This window comes from Podarcis bocagei (assembly GCF_964188305.1).
Source record: "Podarcis bocagei genome assembly, chromosome: 12".
In the NCBI taxonomy this organism is placed as follows: domain Eukaryota; kingdom Metazoa; phylum Chordata; class Lepidosauria; order Squamata; family Lacertidae; genus Podarcis; species Podarcis bocagei.
In genome coordinates, this window is record NC_138137.1 from 57887573 (window position 1) to 57909689 (window position 22117).

The 22117-nt window shown below is 46.6% G+C and overlaps 1 protein-coding gene across 4 annotated transcripts in view; it reads right to left on the bottom strand.

The window, feature by feature from the left end:
* SETD2 (SET domain containing 2, histone lysine methyltransferase) overlaps positions 1-22117 on the bottom strand; it is a 95882-nt gene that overhangs the window by 40846 nt on the left and 32919 nt on the right. For all 4 annotated transcript variants that reach the window (XR_014000747.1, XR_014000748.1, XM_081163429.1 and 1 more), the window contains exons 5-13: positions 21714-21845; positions 19185-19313; positions 16765-16888; positions 14242-14319; positions 12340-12437; positions 9364-9490; positions 7673-7807; positions 5712-5840; positions 2753-3400 (exon numbers count right to left, since the gene is read on the bottom strand). Coding sequence is in view for 2 of the 4 variants with exons in the window: in XM_081163429.1 (XP_081019555.1) it covers positions 2753-3400; positions 5712-5840; positions 7673-7807; positions 9364-9490; positions 12340-12437; positions 14242-14319; positions 16765-16888; positions 19185-19313; positions 21714-21845 (1600 nt within the window). In the remaining 2 variants the exon portion in view is untranslated. The remainder of the gene's footprint in view (positions 1-2752; positions 3401-5711; positions 5841-7672; positions 7808-9363; positions 9491-12339; positions 12438-14241; positions 14320-16764; positions 16889-19184; positions 19314-21713; positions 21846-22117) is intronic.

Genomic DNA, 22117 nt, shown 5'->3' on the forward strand with positions numbered 1-22117 from the left:
CCCGCATAAAAGTGGCAGGCACTGGGTTCATATATGCCCAGGAGCTCCATGAAGTGGTTGAATGATACTCTGGGATTTCGATCTAGGCATGGGAAGCAGATCTGGGGAGCTCCTGGGTACATGGAAACCAGTATTGCACTAAGACTGCATACACGTAAAGCACATTCCTCCCTCAAAGGATCATTGGAACCCCTGGCACAACTACAATTCCCAGCACCCTTTTAAAATACAGTCGCCAGGATTCTTTGGGGAGGTAAAATGTGTTTTAAATGTATGGTGTGTGGAGCCTGTCTTCAAATCTCCATCCTGGGGACAAAGCAGAACAAGGACAACAGAGCAGAACAAGCCAACAGTGTGACGCGGCAGCTAAAAAAGCCAATGCAATTCTGGGCTGCATCAATAGGAGTATAGCATCTAGATCAAGGGAAGTAATAGTGCCACTGTATTCTGCTCTGGTCAGACCTCACCTGGAGTACTGTGTCCAGTTCTGGGCACCACAGGTCAAGAAGGACACTCACAAACTGGAACGTGTCCAGAGGAGGGCAAACAAAATGGTCAAAGGCCTGGAAATGATGCCTTATGAGGAACGGCTAAGGGAGCTGGGCATGTTTAGCCTGGAGAAGAGGAGGTTAAGGGATGATATGATAGCCATGTTCAAATATAGAAAAGGATGTCATATAGAGGAGGGAGAAAGGTTGTTTTCTGCTGCTCCAGAGAAGCAGACACGGAGCAATGGATCCAAACTACAAGAAAGAAGATTCCACCTAAACATTAGGAAGAACTTCCTGACAGTAAGAGCTGTTTGACAGTGGAATTTGCTGCCAAGGAGTGTGGTGGAGTCTCCTACTTTGGAGGTCTTTAAGCAGAGGCTTGACAACCATATGTCAGGAGTGCTCTGATGGTGTTTCCTGCTTGGCAGGGGGTTGGACTCGATGGCCCTTGTGGTCTCTTCCAACTCTATGATTCTAAGGTGCAAGCAAGCCCAAGGCCTGCTCCCTTTTCTGGGTACAGAAAAAGATTCTCAGAGGCAAAGCCTAAGCCCATTCAAGATGCAATATATACTGGGCATACTCTAGGCAGAAAGAACAAGATGCACAAACTTATTTTTACGCAGACGACACTTGACAGCCTGGCATATATTATTAATTATCCATCTTGTTGTTAGTTCTCTCATTACACTGAAAGAATCAAGTTTTTATTTTTTAAATCCCACACTCATCTTGCAAATACAGGTCAAGTTCTTCAGAGAATCAAGGCTATTATTCTTTTTTTTTAAAGCACCTTACTTTGTACAAAACCCCCCTCTCCTGACCTATCTGTATCAACACACACTCACGGACCAAGTATCGTAAAATGCTCCTGAAGGACACAGAGGAAATGGCATGATTTCTTTGCATCTACCGCACTTCAAAAATAATCATTTGAGCAAATCTCCAGACGGAATCATGCCCGATTTTAGAAGTGGGCCGTTCTTAAGTTGTGTGAATCCTGCTTAGTATTTTTCTTAGGAATTCCAACAAGGCAAAGGTTTAGGGAAAGGATGCTGGCCTATCCTGCCTGGTCTCTGGATTCCAATGTAACTCAGCCAGATGGTTGGGGTATAAATAATAAATTATTATTATTAATTATTATAATTTGTCTTTCTCAGCCCTAAGTACCCACACATATCCTTGTAGGAAGAACAAAAGAGCTAATAAGACTGTCCACTGATAAAGAAGAGAGGGGCTAACTGGAGAAATTGCTACTCTGCTTCTGTTTTCTTACGTGGTAGCTAATCTAGCCAAACGAAGAGTAGTAACTACTGGTGGTTTGAATCTTTTGGCATCTCAGAGACAACAGCTACACCTGCCACCCCCACTATCCTTCCTTCCACCAGGCTAATAAAAAAGGCAGCAAAACATCACACAAAACTCTTCAGTAGCATGCCTGTTTCCAGGCTAACTATTCTTGCAAAAAAACCATAACAGGATAGCAGCATTTCTCAAAGGTTTCACAGCAGACAGCCTATGTTTTTCGGAACAGGTGATAATTCACTTTTCTGCCAAACAGATTCAAATCGCTGTTACATATTCTTGTGACTTAGCATTTTTAGCAGAAAAAATTGTTGATTCATTCATTAACAGCTAGTTGCACTGGTCTGTAAACTAGTGAGGGCACATCAGGAAATTTTGGGTCAAAGACACCAATACTAAATTAGTGGAAGAAATGCTCTCTTTGCAAAGTTGAAGTATATCTGTTTTGCTAATCATCTAATGAACTGCCAGTTAACGAAGTGTAGGCAGTTTTGCTTCAAAAGGAAAAACAGAATACTTATGGAAAGCTTTTGGTCAAATCATTTTCTAATGGGAGGTATTTCTCCTAGTTTGTCATGTGAACAACAAATCCCACCACCCTTTCCAATCCAAATTTTACCAAGCAGGGCCCATAGATGCAATTTTTGTGAATAGAGGATACAAACTGCATAATTAATCCATTTCCCAGTCTTCACAGTTTGCTGATCATTCAACACTACTGGCTAATAGGGTGGGTGTGAGGAGAAAAGGTCACAATTATGCTTATAAGGTTTTCTCTACAAGCATTAAAAAAAAAAGTTTTAGCCTGGCCCATTTGGATTTCCCGCTAAAAGAAAAAGAGGAAATCTGCAGCCGTTCAGAATACACACACACTCTGCACAAGAGAAACAAGTCAATGGTGAGAAACCTCCACTACCTCTAAATGATAAAAAGCATCTGCTACAGAGAAGCCAACTTACTTTTAGGTCTTTCCAGCAATCTAGAAGCTTGGTCGCCAAATCACTTGCATCTATTATCTTATCGGTCTGTTCTTGACTCCTCTCACTCTCCACATCTGACACGCCCTCCTCTTCATCTTGAGAGGGCGTTTCTGCAGCCACAGATTCCTCCAGCTTTGCAGCGGAGGTCTCCTTCATCTCTGTCTCGGGCTCCACATCCTGCTCGGCAGCTTGAGATTTGCTGGGGTCTGCTGAGACCTCGGTGGCAGCATCCTTGCCAGGCTCCTGCTGGGGTGGCTGTTCCTCTGCCGTCTCTGTTGGGACACTGTCTGGATGGTCAAGGTCCTCTTTGCTCTCCTTCAGCTCAATCTCGCTGGTCGTATCGGAGATGGCGCTGTCCATACTGTTCTCACTTATGATCTTGAGCTTCCGGAAAGAAAGCTTCTTGGGCGTGTCCGTGTCCCCCTCCACGCTAGACTTCGCGGAAGGATCGGGCGTGTTGAGTGGAGTATGAGCCCGCGATGTGTTCTCACTCGAGTAACCATCTCCCTCGCTGAGATGTGGAATAGCGGATTTAGTCTGAGCCCAGCGCTGGATAATGGGAAGCACTTTGCTCTCCTCCAACATGTTTTTATTGGGAATAGGCAAAAGCTCCAAAGTCTTCATAATCTGATCACAGAACAGGAAAGGAGAATTGTAAACTTTCAGGAATGGTCGGTTTGACTGAAGTTAGATTTGGCGACAGAAGTACTGTTTTGGGGGGACAGGGGGCGGGTGGGTGTGGGGGACTCCCTGGTCCTGAATGGGGTAACTGTGCCCCTGAAGGACCAGGTGCACAGCCTGGGAGTCATTTTGGACTCACAGCTGTCCATGGAGGTGCAGGTGAATTCTGTGTCCAGGGCAGCTGTTTACCAACTCCATCTGGTACACAGGCTGAAACCCTACCTGCCCGCGGACTGTCTGGCCAGAGTGGTGCATGCTCTAGTTATCTCCCGCTTGGACTACTGCAATGGGGCTACCTTTGAAGGTGATCCAGAAAATGCAATTAATCCAGAATGCAGCAGCAAGACTGGTGACTGGGAGTGGCCGCCGGGACCACATAACACCGGTCCTGAGAGATCTGCATTGGCTTCCAGTACGTTTCCGAGCACAATTAAAAGTGTTGGTGCTGAGCTTGAAAGCCCTAAACGGCCTCAAAGGCCCAGTAGACCTGAAGGGGCGTCTCCACCCCCATCGTTCTGCCCGGACACTGAGATCCAGCACCGAGGGCCTTCTGGCGGTTCCCTCATTGCAAGAAGTGAGGTTACAGGGAACCAGGCAGAGGGCCTTCTCGGTAGTGGTGCCCGTCCTGTGGAACACCCTCCCTTCAGATGTGAAGGAAATAAGCAGCTATCTTATCTTTAAAAGACATTTGAAGGCAGCCCTGTTTAGGGAAGTTTTTAATATTTAATGCTGTATTGTTTTTACCATTTGATTGGTAGCCGCCCAATTATTATTATTATTATTATTATTATTATTATTATTATTATTATGCTCTGCCGACACACTAACTGGGGCTCTATTTAGACTATCCTCCACCTTTGAAGGTTCATGAACAAGCTCCATGGTCAAGTGTCCCCCTCGTTCCCTCTTCCATTTTCTTCTTAGCATTAACCATAATTTACTGTGATGTCCGAATCAGCATAGAACAGCTAACATGTGCCCTTCAAACCAGAAGTCCATTTCAAAGTTGTTTCAGATGTTGGTTTGCAGGGGGAAAGTGCACTAGCCATAATTTGCAGATTTGAATACCATAGCAAATTATGGTTACTGCTAAAAAGGAAATGGAAGGGAAAGCCATGATTAAACAGGGGACAGGGGGAATGTATGATTCCGCAGCTTGTTCCCAATCCTCAAAACCATGGTTTGGAGAAAGTCTGAACTGAACCAGAGTGCCCCTTAAGCAGATGTAGCCTGAAATTTCTGACAACAAATCAGAAAAATAAAATCCCTTTTGGAGAGAAAAAGGTTAATTAAATGTCAATGAGCAATTATACAATGCTAGGCAGAGTAGGTCACATACACAAGAACCAAAATATATAACAATGTGAGGATGTAATCAGATCCAGATGCAGGCCTGACCTCTGAAATGACCTCTCTAATTTGGCACTGTTTACATGCCAGATAGAAGGGACGCAGGTGACGCTGTGAGTTAAACCACTGAACCTAGGACTTGCCGATCAGAAGGTCGGCGGTTTGAATCCCCGCGACGGGATGAGCTCCCATTGCTCGGTCCCTGCTCCTGCCAACCTAGCAGTTCAAAAGCATGTCCAAATGTAAGTAGATAAATAGGTGGGAAGGTAAGCGGCGTTTCCGTGCGCTGCTCTGGTTCGCCAGAAGCGGCTTAGTCCTGCTAGCTACATGACCCAGAAGCTGTACGCCGGCTCCCTTGGCCAATAAAGCAAGATGAGCGCCGCAACCCCAGAGTCAGTCATGACTGGACCTAACGGTCAGGGGTCCCTTTACCTTTTTTACATGCCAGATACACACTACAGCAATTGCTCGAGTCTCTTCCAAATAAAAGCACAACCACAGATGTGCATTCAAAAATCCAGGCACTGAACTGTGGAAATACACCTCTGCACTGGGAACTATAATCATAGTTTACTTGCACAATCTATATAGCATCCAGTTTTATTCTCTCCCCCCCCCCCAATTGTTTTGCTAGTGAGTGGTACGGTAGAGAGCAATAGGCAGGGTCACAGATGTTGGGAATAATTAGCCAGAAGCAGAACCAAGAATGGAAAATAGCTTCCGAATCTCCACCCCACACTGACCACAAGATTCTTAGAATGGCAAATGATTTCCTCACAAATTGGCTTGAATGGGAGAAGCCATAAAGAAACCAGCGACAAGGAACTAAAGTTAGAAGCTTGACTTAACTCTTGCGCAGCTATTTTTGAAAACGCAGCAACACAGAAATCCCAGGGCAGCCACTGACCTCTATCTGGAGTTTCAAGTTGTTGGCTATGTTTCCCCTGCCATCACCAAGCTCTGCCATCCAAATCCAGAGAAGAGACAATCCATGGCATTCTAAGAACGTCTTCAGGCAGGCCTGGGAGTGAGTATTCTGTGAAGAGAAAGAAGGGGAGCAGGGAGAGAGAATGACCAAGAGACCACACAGCCAGGTTTTCACAGTTGCTGCAAACCAGCAAAACTAAAGCAGACCCAACAAAGCAAAAGAAAAAAAGCACACACACACACACACACACACACACACACACACACACGGCAAGGATGGAGCTACCAGAAGGATGCTGCACATAGCTGTCAACTTACGGATTTGAAAATAAGGGACCAGCAGCCAAAATAAGGGCTTTTCTGGGCACAGGTATGTTCGACTTCTGAGCCCCTCCGAGCCAAAGGCAGAAAGCCCAGCCAGCAGCCAAACGAAGCCTCAAGCGGTGGTTCCCACAGCGCAGCAACCCAGCAAAGGGGATGCAGCAAGGAAAACCACCGTCACCTCTCCGCTGGGAAGCGCTGAGCAAAGGTGAGTCCCCAGGCAACGTGGCTGATTTGATCGGCACAAGGCATGCAAGCTCCACCCCCCAGTCGTTCTTAGGCTCCTTATTGGGTGAGCAACGCAGCTAAGCAACACAGTTGGAGCCTCCTTCCTCCCTGGCCGGCAGGGAGGGAGGGAGAGGAGCTGCTTCCTTTGAAACCCGGGGAATTTAAGGGACATCATCAATAAGGAACAGCAACGGGACATGGCACTGGGATAAGGGACTGTCCCGCCAAATACAGGGCAGTTGACAGCTATGATGCTGCACCCAGTATGGCTTGCAAGCTCCTAATAATGGGCATCTGGCTGGCCACTGTGAGAAGAGGATGATGGACTAGAATGGCCACTGGCCCAATTCATCAGCCAGCCTCTGATGTTCTCATGCTAAAGTCAAAAATCCACCATCATCGGGCAGAACTGCTTCACACCAAGCAACAAACATGTCCATGGTCTGAAGAGCTAAGAATTATTCCAATATAGGTTTCATGACTTAGATCTGGGAGGCCTCATTGTGTAGCTCTGGGAAACTTACTCCCTCAGGCAACTGTAAAAAGCAATTTCAAAGGGAGGCTCCAATCTGAAACCGCTGAACGGCAATGCACCCAAAAATCTAATTCTATTCATTTCAGTCTGAATAGAGACCATTGCTTCCTTTCCCACTGAAGGTGTTATTTTACCCAGCAATTCCAAGGGTTTTCTATTGTCAATCGCTGCTAGCTGCAAAAGGTGACTGTGCTCATTGCGCGTACATTTTAAGTTCTAATTGCATTGCCACTCTATTCAGCAAAGCTGAATAGAAGACCGGGGTGGCTAACCTGCAGCCCACGTCCGTGCAGGTGAGCGGAGATGTTTGTGACGGAAAAGCCCAAACTCTGCAATTTGCAACAAGATGGGAGGGCAGGAGGTCTTATGCAGACACAATTTGGTTAGATTGTGCTGGGATCAACAACAGGTTTCTGATTGCACCATGACTAAAGGAACAAAGGAACAGTGGCTGTTCCTCCTTTGAAAACAGAAACACGAGAACTCTTCAGATCTAGCTCCTGCACTAAGGGGAACATACAGGTTCTCTGTAAGACAGAGAACAGAAGCAATGAAAAATGTGATAGTCCTAATACTAACAAAGAGGGAGATTAAATTAGATGATGCACTACATAAAACAGTGAATAAAAGTCAAAAAAGTGAGGGGGCATGTAACCCGGCCATAAGCAAAATCCCATCTGTAGGTGCGATGACAGATAAAACATCATGAAGTTGGAAATGTGCCTCCTCCCCCAAGCAAGGCTACTTCAATCCCTCAAAACTTCTCAGCCCCAGAATTAAAAGTGAAATATTAAATTAGAATTTATTTAACTTCTTTGCCAACCACTTCCAGGTCAAATAAAAGAAGGAATAATCACCTGTATAAGTTTGAGACAGGTGAGCTTTTGCTCCAGAGTCTCGATTCGCACCATCAGCCGAGACAAGCTGAGAACTTGATTCTTATCTGAAAGTCCTTCTCCGTTTTCCAGGAGTGCCTCTAATTCTCCATCCACCTACCAAAAGCAAAAGAAAAGTTGTACAAAGAACAAGTGCACTTCCGTCCCCCAACCCTTTGCGAATTGGCATTTATTCGGAAGGAGAGTTTATTTACTGGTGGGAAAGGTTTGGAATAGGTCACACTGGATTTCCAGAGTGCTGAGGTTACGAGTTGCGGAGAGATCAAATGAATCCTAAACAGGAAGAAACTTCCTTATTCTACAGGGAGCTCCAACGCAGTTGACCTTGGTCCTGCTTGCTCTTTGCATCTGAATGATAAAAATGTACGCTTTCCCTTACAGGGCCAAATTTGTTCAGACTATTTTGCATTTCGGGTGGTGGTGGTTTCAGTTTCAAGACAGTGGTCTGGGTCTTTTCCAACCTGATTAATTCTGCAATTCCAGCAAAAGCCACTAATTTAAGACCAGTACAGTGGTACCTCGGGTTACATACGCTTCAGGTTACATACTCCGCTAACCCAGAAATAGTGCTTCAGGTTAAGAACTTTGCTTCAGGATGAGAACAGAAATCGTGCTCCGGCGGCGCGGCAGCAGCAGGCGGCCCCATTAGCTAAAGTGGTGCTTCAGGTTAAAAACAGTTTCAGGTTAAGTACGGACCTCTGGAACGAATTAAGTACTTAACCCGAGGTACCACTGTAAAAACATGCTAAAAATTTGAATTTGGTGAATGATTATTCCAACAGAAAAACCAAACCAGAATTTGCACATTACATTTGGAGCATGCCTGACACTCTCCTGCTGCAGCCATAGTCTAAATGTTCCACATCACACACGTGTGCTGAATCATGTGGCTGTTTTCCATGTCTGCAATGGAGGCGCAGCTTTGGCATGGGACGCTACCGTAAGATGCAAAGAGTCAGGTGTTACTGATGTGAAGTGGCTCTGGCCATGGGGGTGGGACGGGGGGGTGGAACAACTTTACTGAAAATTAGGTAACTGGGGAGAGTGCTGGCAAGTCCAGAGATGGTGGAGGCAAAACCAGACTACAGTGGTACCTCAGGTTACATACGCTTCAGGTTACATACTCCGCTAACCCAGAAACAGTGCTTCAGATTAAGAACTTTGCTTCAGGTTGAGAAAAGAACTCGTGCTCCGGCGGCGCAGCAGCAGCATTTAGCCCCATTAGCTAAAGCGGTGCTTCAGGTTAAGAACAGTTTCAGGTTAAGTACGGACCTCCAGAACGAATTAAATACTTAACCCAAGGTACCCCTGTACAAAGCCACACCCCAGTAAAGGGATCGCAGCTAATGGCCAACACTACTGGACAGATCTCTCCCACTTGCTTTGTGCAGGATGCTACGGCGCTTTTGTGGGCCCAAGTCACTTTGAATGACAGTAACAGCTATGTGGTTTTGTAGGTTTGGAGCACCTGACTGTCTGAACCCAGCAGAGGATCAGGCACCCAGTTCTGCTTTTTGAAGAAGTCACAGGAAGGAATATGAAAATCAGCTGCTGGTTTTCAAAGCCTCTCGACCCCAGTGGTACACATGTGAGTCCCACTGCAGAAGAAAACAAAAATGAATCTTCTCCTTCCCGATCCCTCCAACACTTACCGAATCTTTTTTACGAGACCGCTCCTTCTTCATTTTGCCTCCTGCAGCTCTGATGCTGACCCGGTTTTCTCCCCCAAGGTAACCCCGGCAGTTGGCAGAGCCACAGAAACACTTCTGTGCCTCTTTGCTGTTTTGGAAAGAAACACATAGTACGAAAATGAAGTGCTTGAAAATTCCAATGAGTTCAGCTCATTGATTGTCCTATTCCATGGCCTCCTTGAAGGCAAAAGCCAGCATTTGTTAAAAACCAGTGCATCCATTACCAGCTCAAACCCAGAAGTATATAGAAAGGCTTTATAGTGCTCCTGGAAGAATCTTGGGCTTTGTTCAGCTTCTTAGAAAAGAGAGTGACGAAATCAGTTGTACAAATGCTTAACTGCTTTTTCTTACAATGTTCATCTTCCCTATGCAGGTCTTAAGGTAAAGGGTAAAGGGACCCCTGACAGTTAAGTCCAGTCGCGAACGACTCTGGGGTTGTGGCACTCATCTCGCTTTACAGGCCGAGGGAGTAGGAGTTTGTCCGCAGACAGTTTTTCCGGGTCATGTGGCCAGCATGACTAAGCCGCTTCTGGAGAACCAGAGCAGCGCACAGAAACACCGTTTACCTTCCCGCTGTAGTGGTACTTATTTATCTACTTGCACTGTGTGCTTTTGAACTGCTAGGATGGCAGGAGCTGGGACCGAACAACGGGAGCTCACCCTGTTGCAGGGATTCGAACCGCCGACCTTCCGATCAGCAAGTCCAAGCGGCACAGTGGTTTAAACCACAGCGCCACCCATGTCCCTATTATTCAGGTCTTATAAATAAAGGTAAAGGGTAAAGGGACCCCTGACCGCTAGGTCCAGTCGTGGCCGACTCTGGGGTTGTGGCGCTCATCTCGCTTTACTGGCCGAGGGAGCCGGCGTACAGCTTCCAGGTCATGTGGCCAGCAGGACTAAGCCGCTTCTGACGAACCAAAGCAGCGCACGGAAACGCCGTTTACCTTCCCGCCAGAGCGGTACCTATTTATCTACTTGACTTTGACGTGCTTTCGAACTGCTAGGTTGGCAGGAGCTGGGACCAAGCAACGGGAGCTCATCCCATCGTGGGGATTCGAACCGCCAACCTTCTGATCAGCAAGCCCAAGAGGCTCAGTGGTTTAGACCACAGTGCCACCTAATTAAAGATAAAAGCTCTCTGAGAGGCTTTTGATACTGTTAACCAGAGGTAGGGAATTATGGGTCTTCGAGTTGTTGCTGAACTACAACTCCCATCAGTGCTTGCAATCATTGGCCAATGGCCAGGAATGATCAACGGGATTTTCCTGGAGCTGCAGTGGTTCTGCTCCCATCTTAGGGGCTGGTTTCAGAAAGTGACTGCCTGTTAGCCCCTGGAAAGTGTAATGTGGGTGCCACTGGGTCCACCGTCTGGTTTAATATCCACATAAAGCTGCTGAGTGTGGCCATGGGGGGATTAGGAGCAAGGTGTCACCAACACCCTGTTTTTCCCTGTTACATCTGAATCAAGGATGAGGCCAGACCAATAAACTGAAACTGAATCGTGCCAAGGAGGAGGCTTTGTGGGTATTCCTGGTCTGGAAGATAGGCCAATTGCCTGCTCTAGATGGGGTTGTTCTATGATAAATTCTTTTAAAAATAAAATAAAAGCTAAGCACAGTGCTTTCAAATCCAGCCCATGAATTCTATTGAAATACCCACAGGCTGCCCACACATGCTGCAGAAGAATGGATAATTATTGTCACTTGCATTGCCAGAAGTTCAAAACCTGACCTCGAGTTGAACTCCCACCACTATTTCCTTTCACACCATCACCTATTTTTCTTATTTGTTAATTTTCCTTTGCTGATCTCATGTGTGGTTCAGTCTCTACAGCATGCTAGTCATTTATGCAACAGGACAACCAAAAAACGTATTCCAAGCGTACTGGCAAATCTGACGTCTCCAACAAGCACCACTCAGGTTTTAAAGGATTTACAAAATTACGGCACAAAGTTATTCCAGTAAAACAGGGTTCAAGGGTAAGCAGATTTTAACTAACTTGAAAACTGAGCCTTCGATAGCTCACACATGAAGAGAGTACTTTCGTTACAGCTTGCCCACCCCAGCAATAACAAAATGTTCTCAGGGCAGCTTACAACAAATAATAAAAGTTAAAAATTCAACACATAAATGACAAACAACTTATGTATTGTTCAAACAATTTTCTTTCCCCCCTCCCATCAAAATCAGTTACAAAATTCCAAAGTTTTCCTCTGCTTTGGTTTCTTCTTTTTCTTTTAGAGAAAAGTAACAGCTTCTCTTTTGGGGGGGCATCCACTAGGAGAGACTATTCTACAGTGGTGCCTCGCAAGACGAAAAGAATCCGTTCTGTGATTCTCTTCGTCTAGCGGTTTTTTCGTCTTGCGAAGCAAGCCCAATGACGGATTAGCGGAATTAGCGGCTTATCTGCTGATTGGATCAGCTGATAAGCGGCTTAGCGGCTTATAAAAAGGGGGGAGGGGGGAAAGCAGGAACTCGCAAGACATTGTCATCTTGCGAAGCAAGCCCATAGGAAATTCGTTTTGCGAAGCACCTCCAAAACGGAAAACTCTTTTGTCTAGCGAGTTTTCCGTCTTGCGAGGCATTCGTCTTGCGGGGCACCACTGTACTGTGGTACAACAACGCAATTATGTTATGATTAGGGATATGCACTCTTTTAGAAAACGCACTGTTGTTTTTAACTTCATCCTCGTCATCCACCTTGAACACTCTGTAGCGAGGCGGAAAATGATAATGAAAAAAAAACACCCACACATTATCTCTTCCAAACCAAGTGAGAACAAGAGCAGTGGAAACACGAATGAATCAGCTAATGAGCACTTGACCCCCGTAGAAAATATGACCTATGCTTGATTGTGCACAAGTTCACTTTATTGGCTTCTGTTCAAGGATAGACACTTATAAACAACAAAGGAAGTAAGTCAGGTTGAGACGTACCCATATCTCTGGAACTGGTAGTCAAAGGTTAGCTCTGAGCCTGACGGAACAAGTTTTGTGGTGAAGAAGCCAACCCGCAGCTGTCCATTCACTGTCCACTAAAGTGGGGGGGAGAGAGAATAAAGATGATTAGAACAATATGTATATTCATGGACTGTGGGCTCTTGCTGTTGTTGTTTTTTAAAGGGCATCTATTCTAGAAAAGGCTCTGTATCTCTGGAGAACTCAGCAAACGCACAAATCTCTATGCCAAGAGAATCCATTTGAAAACATACTTCATACCCAACTTCATTTTAACTGCAATGCTTGGGAGTTCACAGCACTCCGCTTACATTAGGTATGCTGACGCAATCTCGTTTTGTCCCCCTTCAGAAATGGATGGTGTTAAGAAACGGCCTTAGTTCCTTTCGGTATTAAAAACCACTTGCACAGCTTTTAAACGGGCGTGCTGTGCTTTGTCTCATCATCTAAAACCTGGGGGGGGGGGGTGTCCTAAATTGTGCGGGGATCCTCTGTAAGTAGAGAGGTCTCTCTGTTCCACACAGACACCGGTAAACTCATGGAGGCTTGACACAAGAAAGCGGACGGGCCAGAGGAAATGAACCTATGCTGCCAATTCTCGTAGTAAGGTAAAGGGACCCCTGACGATTAGGTCCAGTCGTTACCAACTCTGGGGTTGCGGTGCTCATCTTGCTTTATTGGCCGAGGGAGCCGGCGTACAGCTTCCGGGTCATGTGGCCAGCAGGACTAAGCCGCTTCTGGCAAACCAGAGCAGCACACGGAAACGCCGTTTACCTTCCTGCCGAGCGGTACTTATTTATCTACTTGCACTGTGTGCTTTCAAACTGCTAGGTTGGCAGGAGCCAGGACCGAGCAACGGGAGCTCACCCCGTCGTGGGGATTCGAACCGCCAACCTTCTGATCGGCAAGTCCTAGGCTCTGTGGTTTAACCCACAGCTCCACCCACATCCCAATTATCGTGGTACACCAGTATAAAGTAAGCAGCACATAAGCGGCACACAAAACACTACCAAACCATTCTACGTACTAAATCTTATATTAATAATCAAAAAATTGAGAGAGCTATGTACAAGATCTACTACAAGCCACAAACAGTAAACTCATTCAAGTTTTATAATTGATTACTGTAATACATTCTAAGTGGGGCTACCCTGAAGACTGTCTAAAAAATGCCACTAGTCCTGAAAGTGACTGTCAGATTGTTGAGTGGCACAGCTAGTCAAGACCACATAACACCAGTCCAGAGTAACTTGTACTGGTTGCTTATACATTTCACAGCTGAATTCAAGATACTACTATTGACACACAGTTTGAACAACTTTATTTCTGGCACCAGTTTTAAAGATGCATCTTTTTTACTCAGGCTTTTAGATGAAGTAAAGCAACATGACTTGTTGCTAGTTGTATGTTTTCCCTGTGGTATCATACACGGATTTTGAATTGTTTTAAAAGGTTTGTTTTTTGTGTATAAAATTGCTTTACGGTAACTGGTTAACACGATTCATGTTGATCTGTTTGGTTTTATGTTATCTGAAGTTCTAATTTATAAATTATAAAATTATAACTATATAAAATTATAAATCTATAATTTGATTTATAAACCTCCCCATCATAGAGGTGACGCTCCCCACACAAGAACGCTGCCAAAAGTGTTTATCTCTGCTGACTTTTCACGAGATGAGCATGTATTTTAAAATGCTCTTACCCCGCACACCAAAGCCCAGCGAGTGAAGAGGGGTAAAAGCCTTTTAAAATGTGTCCCTCACTGTGCTGGCTACCCATATGCCTTATGGTCACTTCCATGTAAAGGAGCTGTAACATAAACCTTCGTTTAGGCCAAAATCAAGTATAAAACTGCATCAGTTTCTTCCTGCGACTCACTTTCTGCGTCTCACAGTTTGGCTCGCAGCTGTGGTTCATAAAACGAGAGCAGTTTCCTTTCTGGGTGGCATCTATTATCTGAAAAGGAAAACATTTGTTTGTATCTCTTCATTAAAAAAATGGAGCCTGACCCATATTCAAAGACTTTCTACAGGGTTCCAACTGGAATTCTGTCTGCTTCATGTGTTGTTAGGCCATGCTGACGGAGAAAATGACGGTATCCTTATATAGAACTAATTCAACGTACCGTATTTTTCGCCCTATAGGACGCACTTTTCCCCCTCCAAAAATGGTCCAGTGGTGCCTCGCAAGACGAAATTAATTCGTTCCGCAATTCTCTTCGTCTTGCGGTTTTTTCGTCTTGCGATGCACGGTTTCCCATAGGAATGCATTGAAAATCAATTAATGCGTTCCTAGGGAAACCGACTTCAGACCAGGTCCGGGGACAGTCTGTCCCCGGACCTCTTCTGAAGGCTGGGGGGGGGGACAAGGGCTTTTCTTCCCACCCCCAGCATTTTTAAAAACCCTGGGACAGCGGAGGACTTCTCCGCTGTGCGGGGCTATCTTAAAATGCTGGCGGGCGGCATTTTAAAATCGCTCCGGACAGCGGAGGACTTCTCCGCTGTCCGGGGCGATTTAAAAGCCCCTGGGAAGGCAGGCAGGGGGGACAAAGACTTTCACCCCCTGCCCGCCTTCAGAAGGTGTTCCCGCCCCCCGCCCCACTTCGGAACAGCTTTCCGAAGTGGGGCGGATGGGGCAGGTGTCCCCGCCCCCCCCGCCCCACTTCGGAACAGCTTTCCGAAGTGGGGCAGCGGGGCCAGGTGTTCCCGCCCCCCCCCCACTTCGGAAGAGCTTTCCGAAGTGGGGCGGCGGGGCCAGGTGTTCCCGCCCCCCCTCCCCACTTCGGAAGAGCTTTCCGAAGTGGGGCGGCGGGGCCAGGTGTTCCCGCCCCCCCTCCCCACTTCGGAAGAGCTTTCCGAAGTGGGGCGGCGTGGCCAGGTGTTCCCGCCCCCCCTCCCCACTTCGGAAGAGCTTTCCGAAGTGGGGCGGCGGGGCCAGGTGTCCCCGCCCCCCCGCCCCACTTCGGAACAGCTTTCCGAAGTGGGGCGGCGGGGCCAGGTGTTCCCGCCCCCCTCCCCACTTCAGAAGAGCTTTCCGAAGTGGGGCGGCGGGGCCAGGTGTTCCCGCCCCCCCGCCCCACTTCGGAACAGCTTTCCGAAGTGGGGCGGCGGGGCCAGGTGTCCCCGCCCCCCCGCCCCACTTCGGAACAGCTTTCCGAAGTGGGGCGGCGGGGCCAGGTGTTCCCGCCCCCCCTCCCCACTTCGGAAGAGCTTTCCGAAGTGGGGCGGCGGGGCCAGGTGTCCCCGCCCCCCCGCCCCAATCGGAACAGCTTTCCGAAGTGGGGCGGCGGGGCCAGGTGTTCCCGCCCCCCCTCCCCACTTCGGAACAGCTTTCCGAAGTGGGGCGGCGGGGCCAGGTGTCCCCGCCCCCCGCCCCACTTCGGAACAGCTTTCCGAAGTGGGGCGGCGGGGCCAGGTGTTTAAGATCGCCCGGGGCAGGCGGGGGGGGGAGCAAAGACTTTTGCCCCCCGCCGGCCTTCAGAAGAGGTCCTCTTCTGAAGGCCGGCTGTGGGCGAAAGTCTTTGCTCCCGACCGCCAGCATTTCCCTATGGGCTTTCGTCTTGCGATGCAAGCCCATAGGGAAATTCGTCTTGCGAAGCGCCTCCAAAACAGAAAACCCTTTCGTCTTGCGGGTTTTCCGTCTTGCGAGGCATTCGTCTTGCGGGGTACCACTGTAGCTTCAAGAACACTATCCAACCATCTCGTCCTCTGTGGTCCCCTTCTTCTTGTGCCCTCCATCTTTCCCAACATCAGGGTCTTTTCCAGGGAGTCTTCTCTTCTCATGAGTGTGTCCTATGGGGCGAATGCAGGCTTTCGCTGAAGCCTGGAGAGCGAGGGGGGTCAGTGCGCACCGACCCCTCTCGCTCTCCAGGCTTCAGGAAGCTATCCGCTAGTCGTGGGAGACGCAGCTCTCCCACGGCTAGCGGAGAGCTTGCCTGCACCCAGAAGCTTGGGGCGTGCTGAGCTCAGCACGCCCCAAGCTTCGGGCTTCGCGCAGCGCTCCGCTAGCCGTGGGAGAGCCGTGCGAAGTCGCGCAGCTCTCCCACGGCTCACGGATAGCAGCCTGTTCTGGGGGCTGGGGAAGCTTGGGCTTCCCCCGCCCCAGCCCCGCACCGGGGGGGGGAATAATTTTTTTTCTTTATTTCCCCCCCAAAAAAAAACTAGGTGCGTCCTATGGGGAGAAAAATACGGTATGTTATAATTTGCTCGTATTAGCAGTAGCCTGCAACTTGAAAGGATCACAAGCCCCTCTGTAGAAGTTGTGGGGCTTTCTTTATAGTGCACAAAGTACAGCAGTAGGCGAGAGAGAAAAAACGAACAATGGGTTCACACATGCACAGTGAACTCTTAAAAGTACTCGGACAATGCACAGCCTAAACACTGAAAACGATGTGTAACTCACCTCATCGTTTTTCAATGCCATGAAGTAGTAATGGATATTCTTGCTTCGGGCATATTCCTTCACTCGGGTTTTGAACTCTTTGTGATCGAGCACTTCACCACAGTATTCCAGTACAAAAGTGTTGCTAAGTAGGCCCAAGAAAGAAAGAAAAAAGCCTTAGACATAGCAGCAACCTGGCTTGGACCTATAATACATTAAACAATCTGAATCTGGAATATTTTAGGGACTGCCTTCCTCCAAATAGGAAACTAACCTCCTGAACTCTGTTAGAAAGGTCCTGCTCAGAGCTCCACCTCTTAGTGGTGCTAGATTGGTACCCACTACGAACGGGGCCTTCCTGGTGGTTACTTCAACAATGTGAACTTTCAGAAAGTGGCCAAGAAACTCTCCCTTTCGCTAAACGTTTGAGGTTGTTTTCCACTGATCTGCTGTCAACCAGGCATGCTTCACTTGGAAAAAAAATATCTAATTTTGCCTTGGATTCTGCAATTGTATTATTTCTTTTTATTAAGCATTTCTTTTTATTAAGCATTTTGGAGATTAGATCTGAAAAACAGTATACAAATACTGTTGAGAAATGACTAGACACTAATTAGAAAGAGAACCAATATTGAACCAAAGCCAGGGAGTTTGAACAATGCTGGGCATAGTTGTGTGTTAATTTTAAAACAGGGGTTTCACTTAACTTATTAGTCAGAATAAACAGTACTGGCTTAGATGGACCAAGAGCCTGGTGGTAAAACAGTTCAATAAAAAAAGTGTTCAATAAAAAAGATGACATTTGCAAGAAGTATACATCATGGCTCTCACCTGCAGCTTCTGTTAATAAGCTCCAGGCTCTACCCACACATCAGCCTAATTTGGACTGAATACAACACAGAATGTAACACCCCTGGAACGTGGCATCACCCTGTTTCTCCTCTACGCGGCCTAGGACCCTCGTACCTACGGGACCGCCTCTCCTGGTATGCCCCGCGGAGGAACTTAAAGTCCACAAATCACAACATTTTGGAGGTCCCAAGTCGCAAGGTGGTTAGATTGGTCTCAACTAGGGCCAGGGCCTTTTCAGTACTAGCCCCGACTTGGTGGAACGCTCTGTCCCAAGAGACTAGGGCCCTGCGGGACTTGACATCTTTCCGCAGGGCCTGCAAGACAGAGCTGTTCCGCCTGGCCTTTGGTTTGGACTCAGTTTGATCCTTATGTTTCCCTCCCCTTATGCTTTTGATCTATGGGCTATTACAGTGGTGCCTCGCAAGACGAAAAGAATCCGTTCTGTGATTCTCTTCGTCTAGCGGTTTTTTCGTCTTGCGAAGCAAGCCCATTGACGGATTAGCGGATTAGCGCTATTAGCGGCTTTTAGCGGCTTATCTGCCGCTAAAAGTTTTTAATGTTTGAAGCTGGGGAAACCCAACCAGATGGGCGGGGTATAAATAATAAATTATTATTATTATTATTATCGGATCAGCTGATAAGCGGCTTAGCGGCTTAGAAAAAGGGGGCGGGAAACCAGCAGGAACTTGCAAGACATTGTCGTCTTGCGAAGAAAGCCCATAGGAAATTCGTTTTGCGAAGCACCTCCAAAACAGAAAACTCTTTCGTCTAGCGAGTTTTCCGTCTTGCGAGGCATTCGTCTTGCGGGGCACCACTGTATTAAAATGAGGTTGCATTTTAAATTGTATTTTTAACCTGTATTTTAAATTGCCCCCCCCATTATGTTTTTATTGTAATTTTACTGGTGTTAGCTGCCTTGAGCCCATCTCTGGCCGGGTATAAATAAATTATTATTATTATTATTATTATTATTATTATTATTACTGCCTTGCCTTCTCCTGGGGAGGAATATGAAGGTGTTCTGCTTTGATCCTGCTGGCCTTTGGCCTATGACCAGCCTTCTCCTTCCCAAAAGGAGTGTGCGCGCGCACATACATATACACTATGGTCCTGGACAGCCAACCGGTCCATCTGCAGAGCACATCCTAACAGTGCATTCATTCACTGGTACAGCGGTACCTCGGGTTACATACGTTTCAGGTTACATACGCTTCAGGTTACAGACTCCGCTAACCCAGAAATAGTACCTCGGGTTAAGAACTTTGCTTCAGGATGAGAACAGAAATCGTGCGGCGGCGGAACGGCAGCAGCGGGAGGCCCCATTAGCTAAAGTGGTGCTTCAGGTTAAGAACAGTTTCAGGTTAAGAACGGACCTCTGGAACAAATTAAGTACATAACCAGAGGTACCACTGTACATGGAAAAGTGCTGACCCATATGATGCTTATAGCTATTCCAAAGGCAAGGGAGTGGGAACAGCCTCCCTCTGCAAAATCCCTCTGCTGCCCAGAATGAAACCTTCATTCTGCTGCCGTGCCCAAGAGGGGAAAACTGCTAAGGTGGAGATCCTTTAAAACGAGGGGAGTCTTACGAGGGTAGGTCTTTTGCTGCTCTCAACCCCCAGCCTTTCTTCTCGGTCAGAATGACTTCAACATCTGCATGCTGCTTCCTCTGAAACCGCCGGTTGGAGCAGTAGTCCCCATTGGGGCACCTTGAGGAACTAAGCAGAAGGGAAAATTATGTATGCGTTAGTAAGCATGTGGATATTCACTGGCCTGCTTGTAGCAGACACTCTATAAATCACACACACGTTTCTCTAAGGAAGCACAACACATCCTACAAGTCTCAGATTTTGAACTTAGGTACCATGATGTAACCGTACTCTCAGATTAACAAACATTCCGGCATTTTTCTAATAATCATTAACATTTGTACCTATTCAGCATGCAAACGATTTTAGAAGTCTTAATGCGTCTGTTAAGCCAATGTATGAACATCACATATAACATAACAGTAATTATCACATTCAAATCTAAGATCTATCACATGACACGAAGACCCAAAAGTTTTGCTATAAAGAACCACGAGAACCCAAGGAGATCTAGTACATTGGTCAAGACCCACATGGACCTAAGGTGGGGGTCACACAAGGGGTCTTCTTGTCTGATAGGTTAATTTTTTTGAGAAAAGGAGAAAAATAGAGAGAACTGCCAAAAAGGAAGATAAAAAGGAAAGAAAATAAAGACACAACTGTTGGGGAAAATGAGTCAGATTGGGGGGGAAAAGGTGAGTCCCAGGTCTACTAGAACTACTGTTCTAGTAATATCTCCTCTCCTATCCAGATAGAAACTTCACACCAAAATGCCTAGGAGAACATGGGCCTGGTACTTCCTCAGGTGAGAACTCCCTGAAGTTCTTCACTTCAGATGAAAGCTTAAATAATAGAAGAGTCCTCTGTTACAAAAAGATAAAAGAATCCCTGCACATGAAACACTTGCACGCAAAGAGAAAGTGGTTTAGAAACCTGCTCCCTGACATTTAATGAGGTTTCCGACAACTTGATGAGCTCCACATGATATTGCACTGGAATGCCCATCAGCTGCAACCATCGTGACTAATAGTCAGGTCTGATGGGAGTTAAGAGTAATATAGTCCAAAACATCTGGAAGGCACCAGATGGGGAGGAAGGCGGAGCTGGTTTATAAAGCAGAGTATTCCACCATGGGTGATTCCCATTCCCACCCGCGGTCTGAAGTGGTAAAGCCCAGACATGGTTTATCATCCCAGTCAGACTTAAGAGAGGATGACAGAGAGGTTTTGCCCAAATAGCAAGTTTTAAAGAGGCATTTGAAACAGCTTCCCTTTGCCGGTTGAACTAAATTGAATTCCAGAATCCTCCAACAAAAGGAAAAGAATGCAACTATCACACTGTATGTACTTTTAACCCTGATATTTCCCTCCATCCTGACTTAAAAAAACTCCAGTACGCTAGTACCAGTAACTTGGTACTGAATAAATTTGAGTGTTTCTGTTTGAATGATGACAGAAGACTACTATAGGCACTTTTTATCTGAAGTATGGAAAATGTATCACTGGGAAGCAGTGTATTTGCATAGAGATTTTACTTTCTTGGGCTCCACGATCACTGCAGATGGTGACAGCAGCCACGAAATTAAAAGACGCCTGCTTCTTGGGAGAAAAGCAATGACAAACCTAGACAGCATCTTAAAAAGCAGAGACATCACCTTGCCAACAAAGGTCTGTATAGTAAAAGCTATGGTTTTCCCAGTAGTGATGTATGGAAGTGAGAGCTGGACCATAAAGAAGGCTGATTGCCGAAGAATGGATGCTTTTGAATTCTGGTGCTGGAGGAGACTCTTGAGAGTCCCATGGACTGCAAGAAGATCAAACCTCTCCATTCTGAAAGAAATCAGCCCTCAGTGCTCACTGGAAGGACAGATCATGAAGCTGAGGCTCCAATATTTTGGCCACCTCATGAGAAGAGAAGACTCCCTGGAAAAGACCCTGATGTTGGGAAAGATGGAGGGCACAAGGAGAAGGGGACGACGGAGGACGAGGTGGTGGGACAGTGTTCTCAAAGCTACCAGCATGAGTTTGATCAAACTGCGGGAGGCCATGGAAGACAGGAGGGCCTGGGGTGCTCTGGTCCATGGGGTCACGAAGAGTCGGACACGACTAAACGACTAAACAACAACACTGATAGAGGGTTACATTTTAAGGTATGTTGCCCCCCACCCCTCGATATCTATGTTGGAATTTATCCCAGATTTTCGGAAAGAGGAAAACATGATCTCGGCATTTATAATACACCTTTTCATTATGCTCAAAGCTGCTTACAAAGAACATAAGCTTTACAAGTAGCAAGGCAATCCAAACCAGTCTTACATTTCCTCCAAGCAGTCGCTTCTACAACACTGCAATAAGCAGATTCACTTGACTGTGATCAACAAGAACTCACAACGGAAGTGCGGTGTGCCTGCTGTTTTCAACAACCAGAAAGATTATTGCGTTTTACATCAAAACCTCTTTTCCCTGTGCTGTGTGTCATGATGTGGGTGGGTGATGACAGCAGCAGACTAACCTTCAAAAGGACCCTTACCATTCTATCATGAGTAGACGATTTAGACAGTCTTCTCCACACGCCACCTCTCCTTGAGCTCGCTCATCTTTTGAAAGCGTGGGACATTCACACAGCATCCGCTTGATGTCACGGTGAGATTTATTCTTTTTCCTATGCAGCATTCCAGAAAACAAACTTTAAAACTGACTGCATTATACCAGCTAGAACTGAAGAATTTATCCAAAATAAAAGTACAGCAGGCTTTTAAATTTTAACACATGGTACTTCAAAATGCCTTGAGGCAATACAGATGTTTTGAGAATTCCCACTGATTTGCCGCAAACCCAAGTCAAAACTGCAGTGGGATTGACACATCAGCCGACAGCATGAGTTTTTTGCATCTTGAAGAAATTCACAATTTCAGGATCCGGGAGCTAATTCAA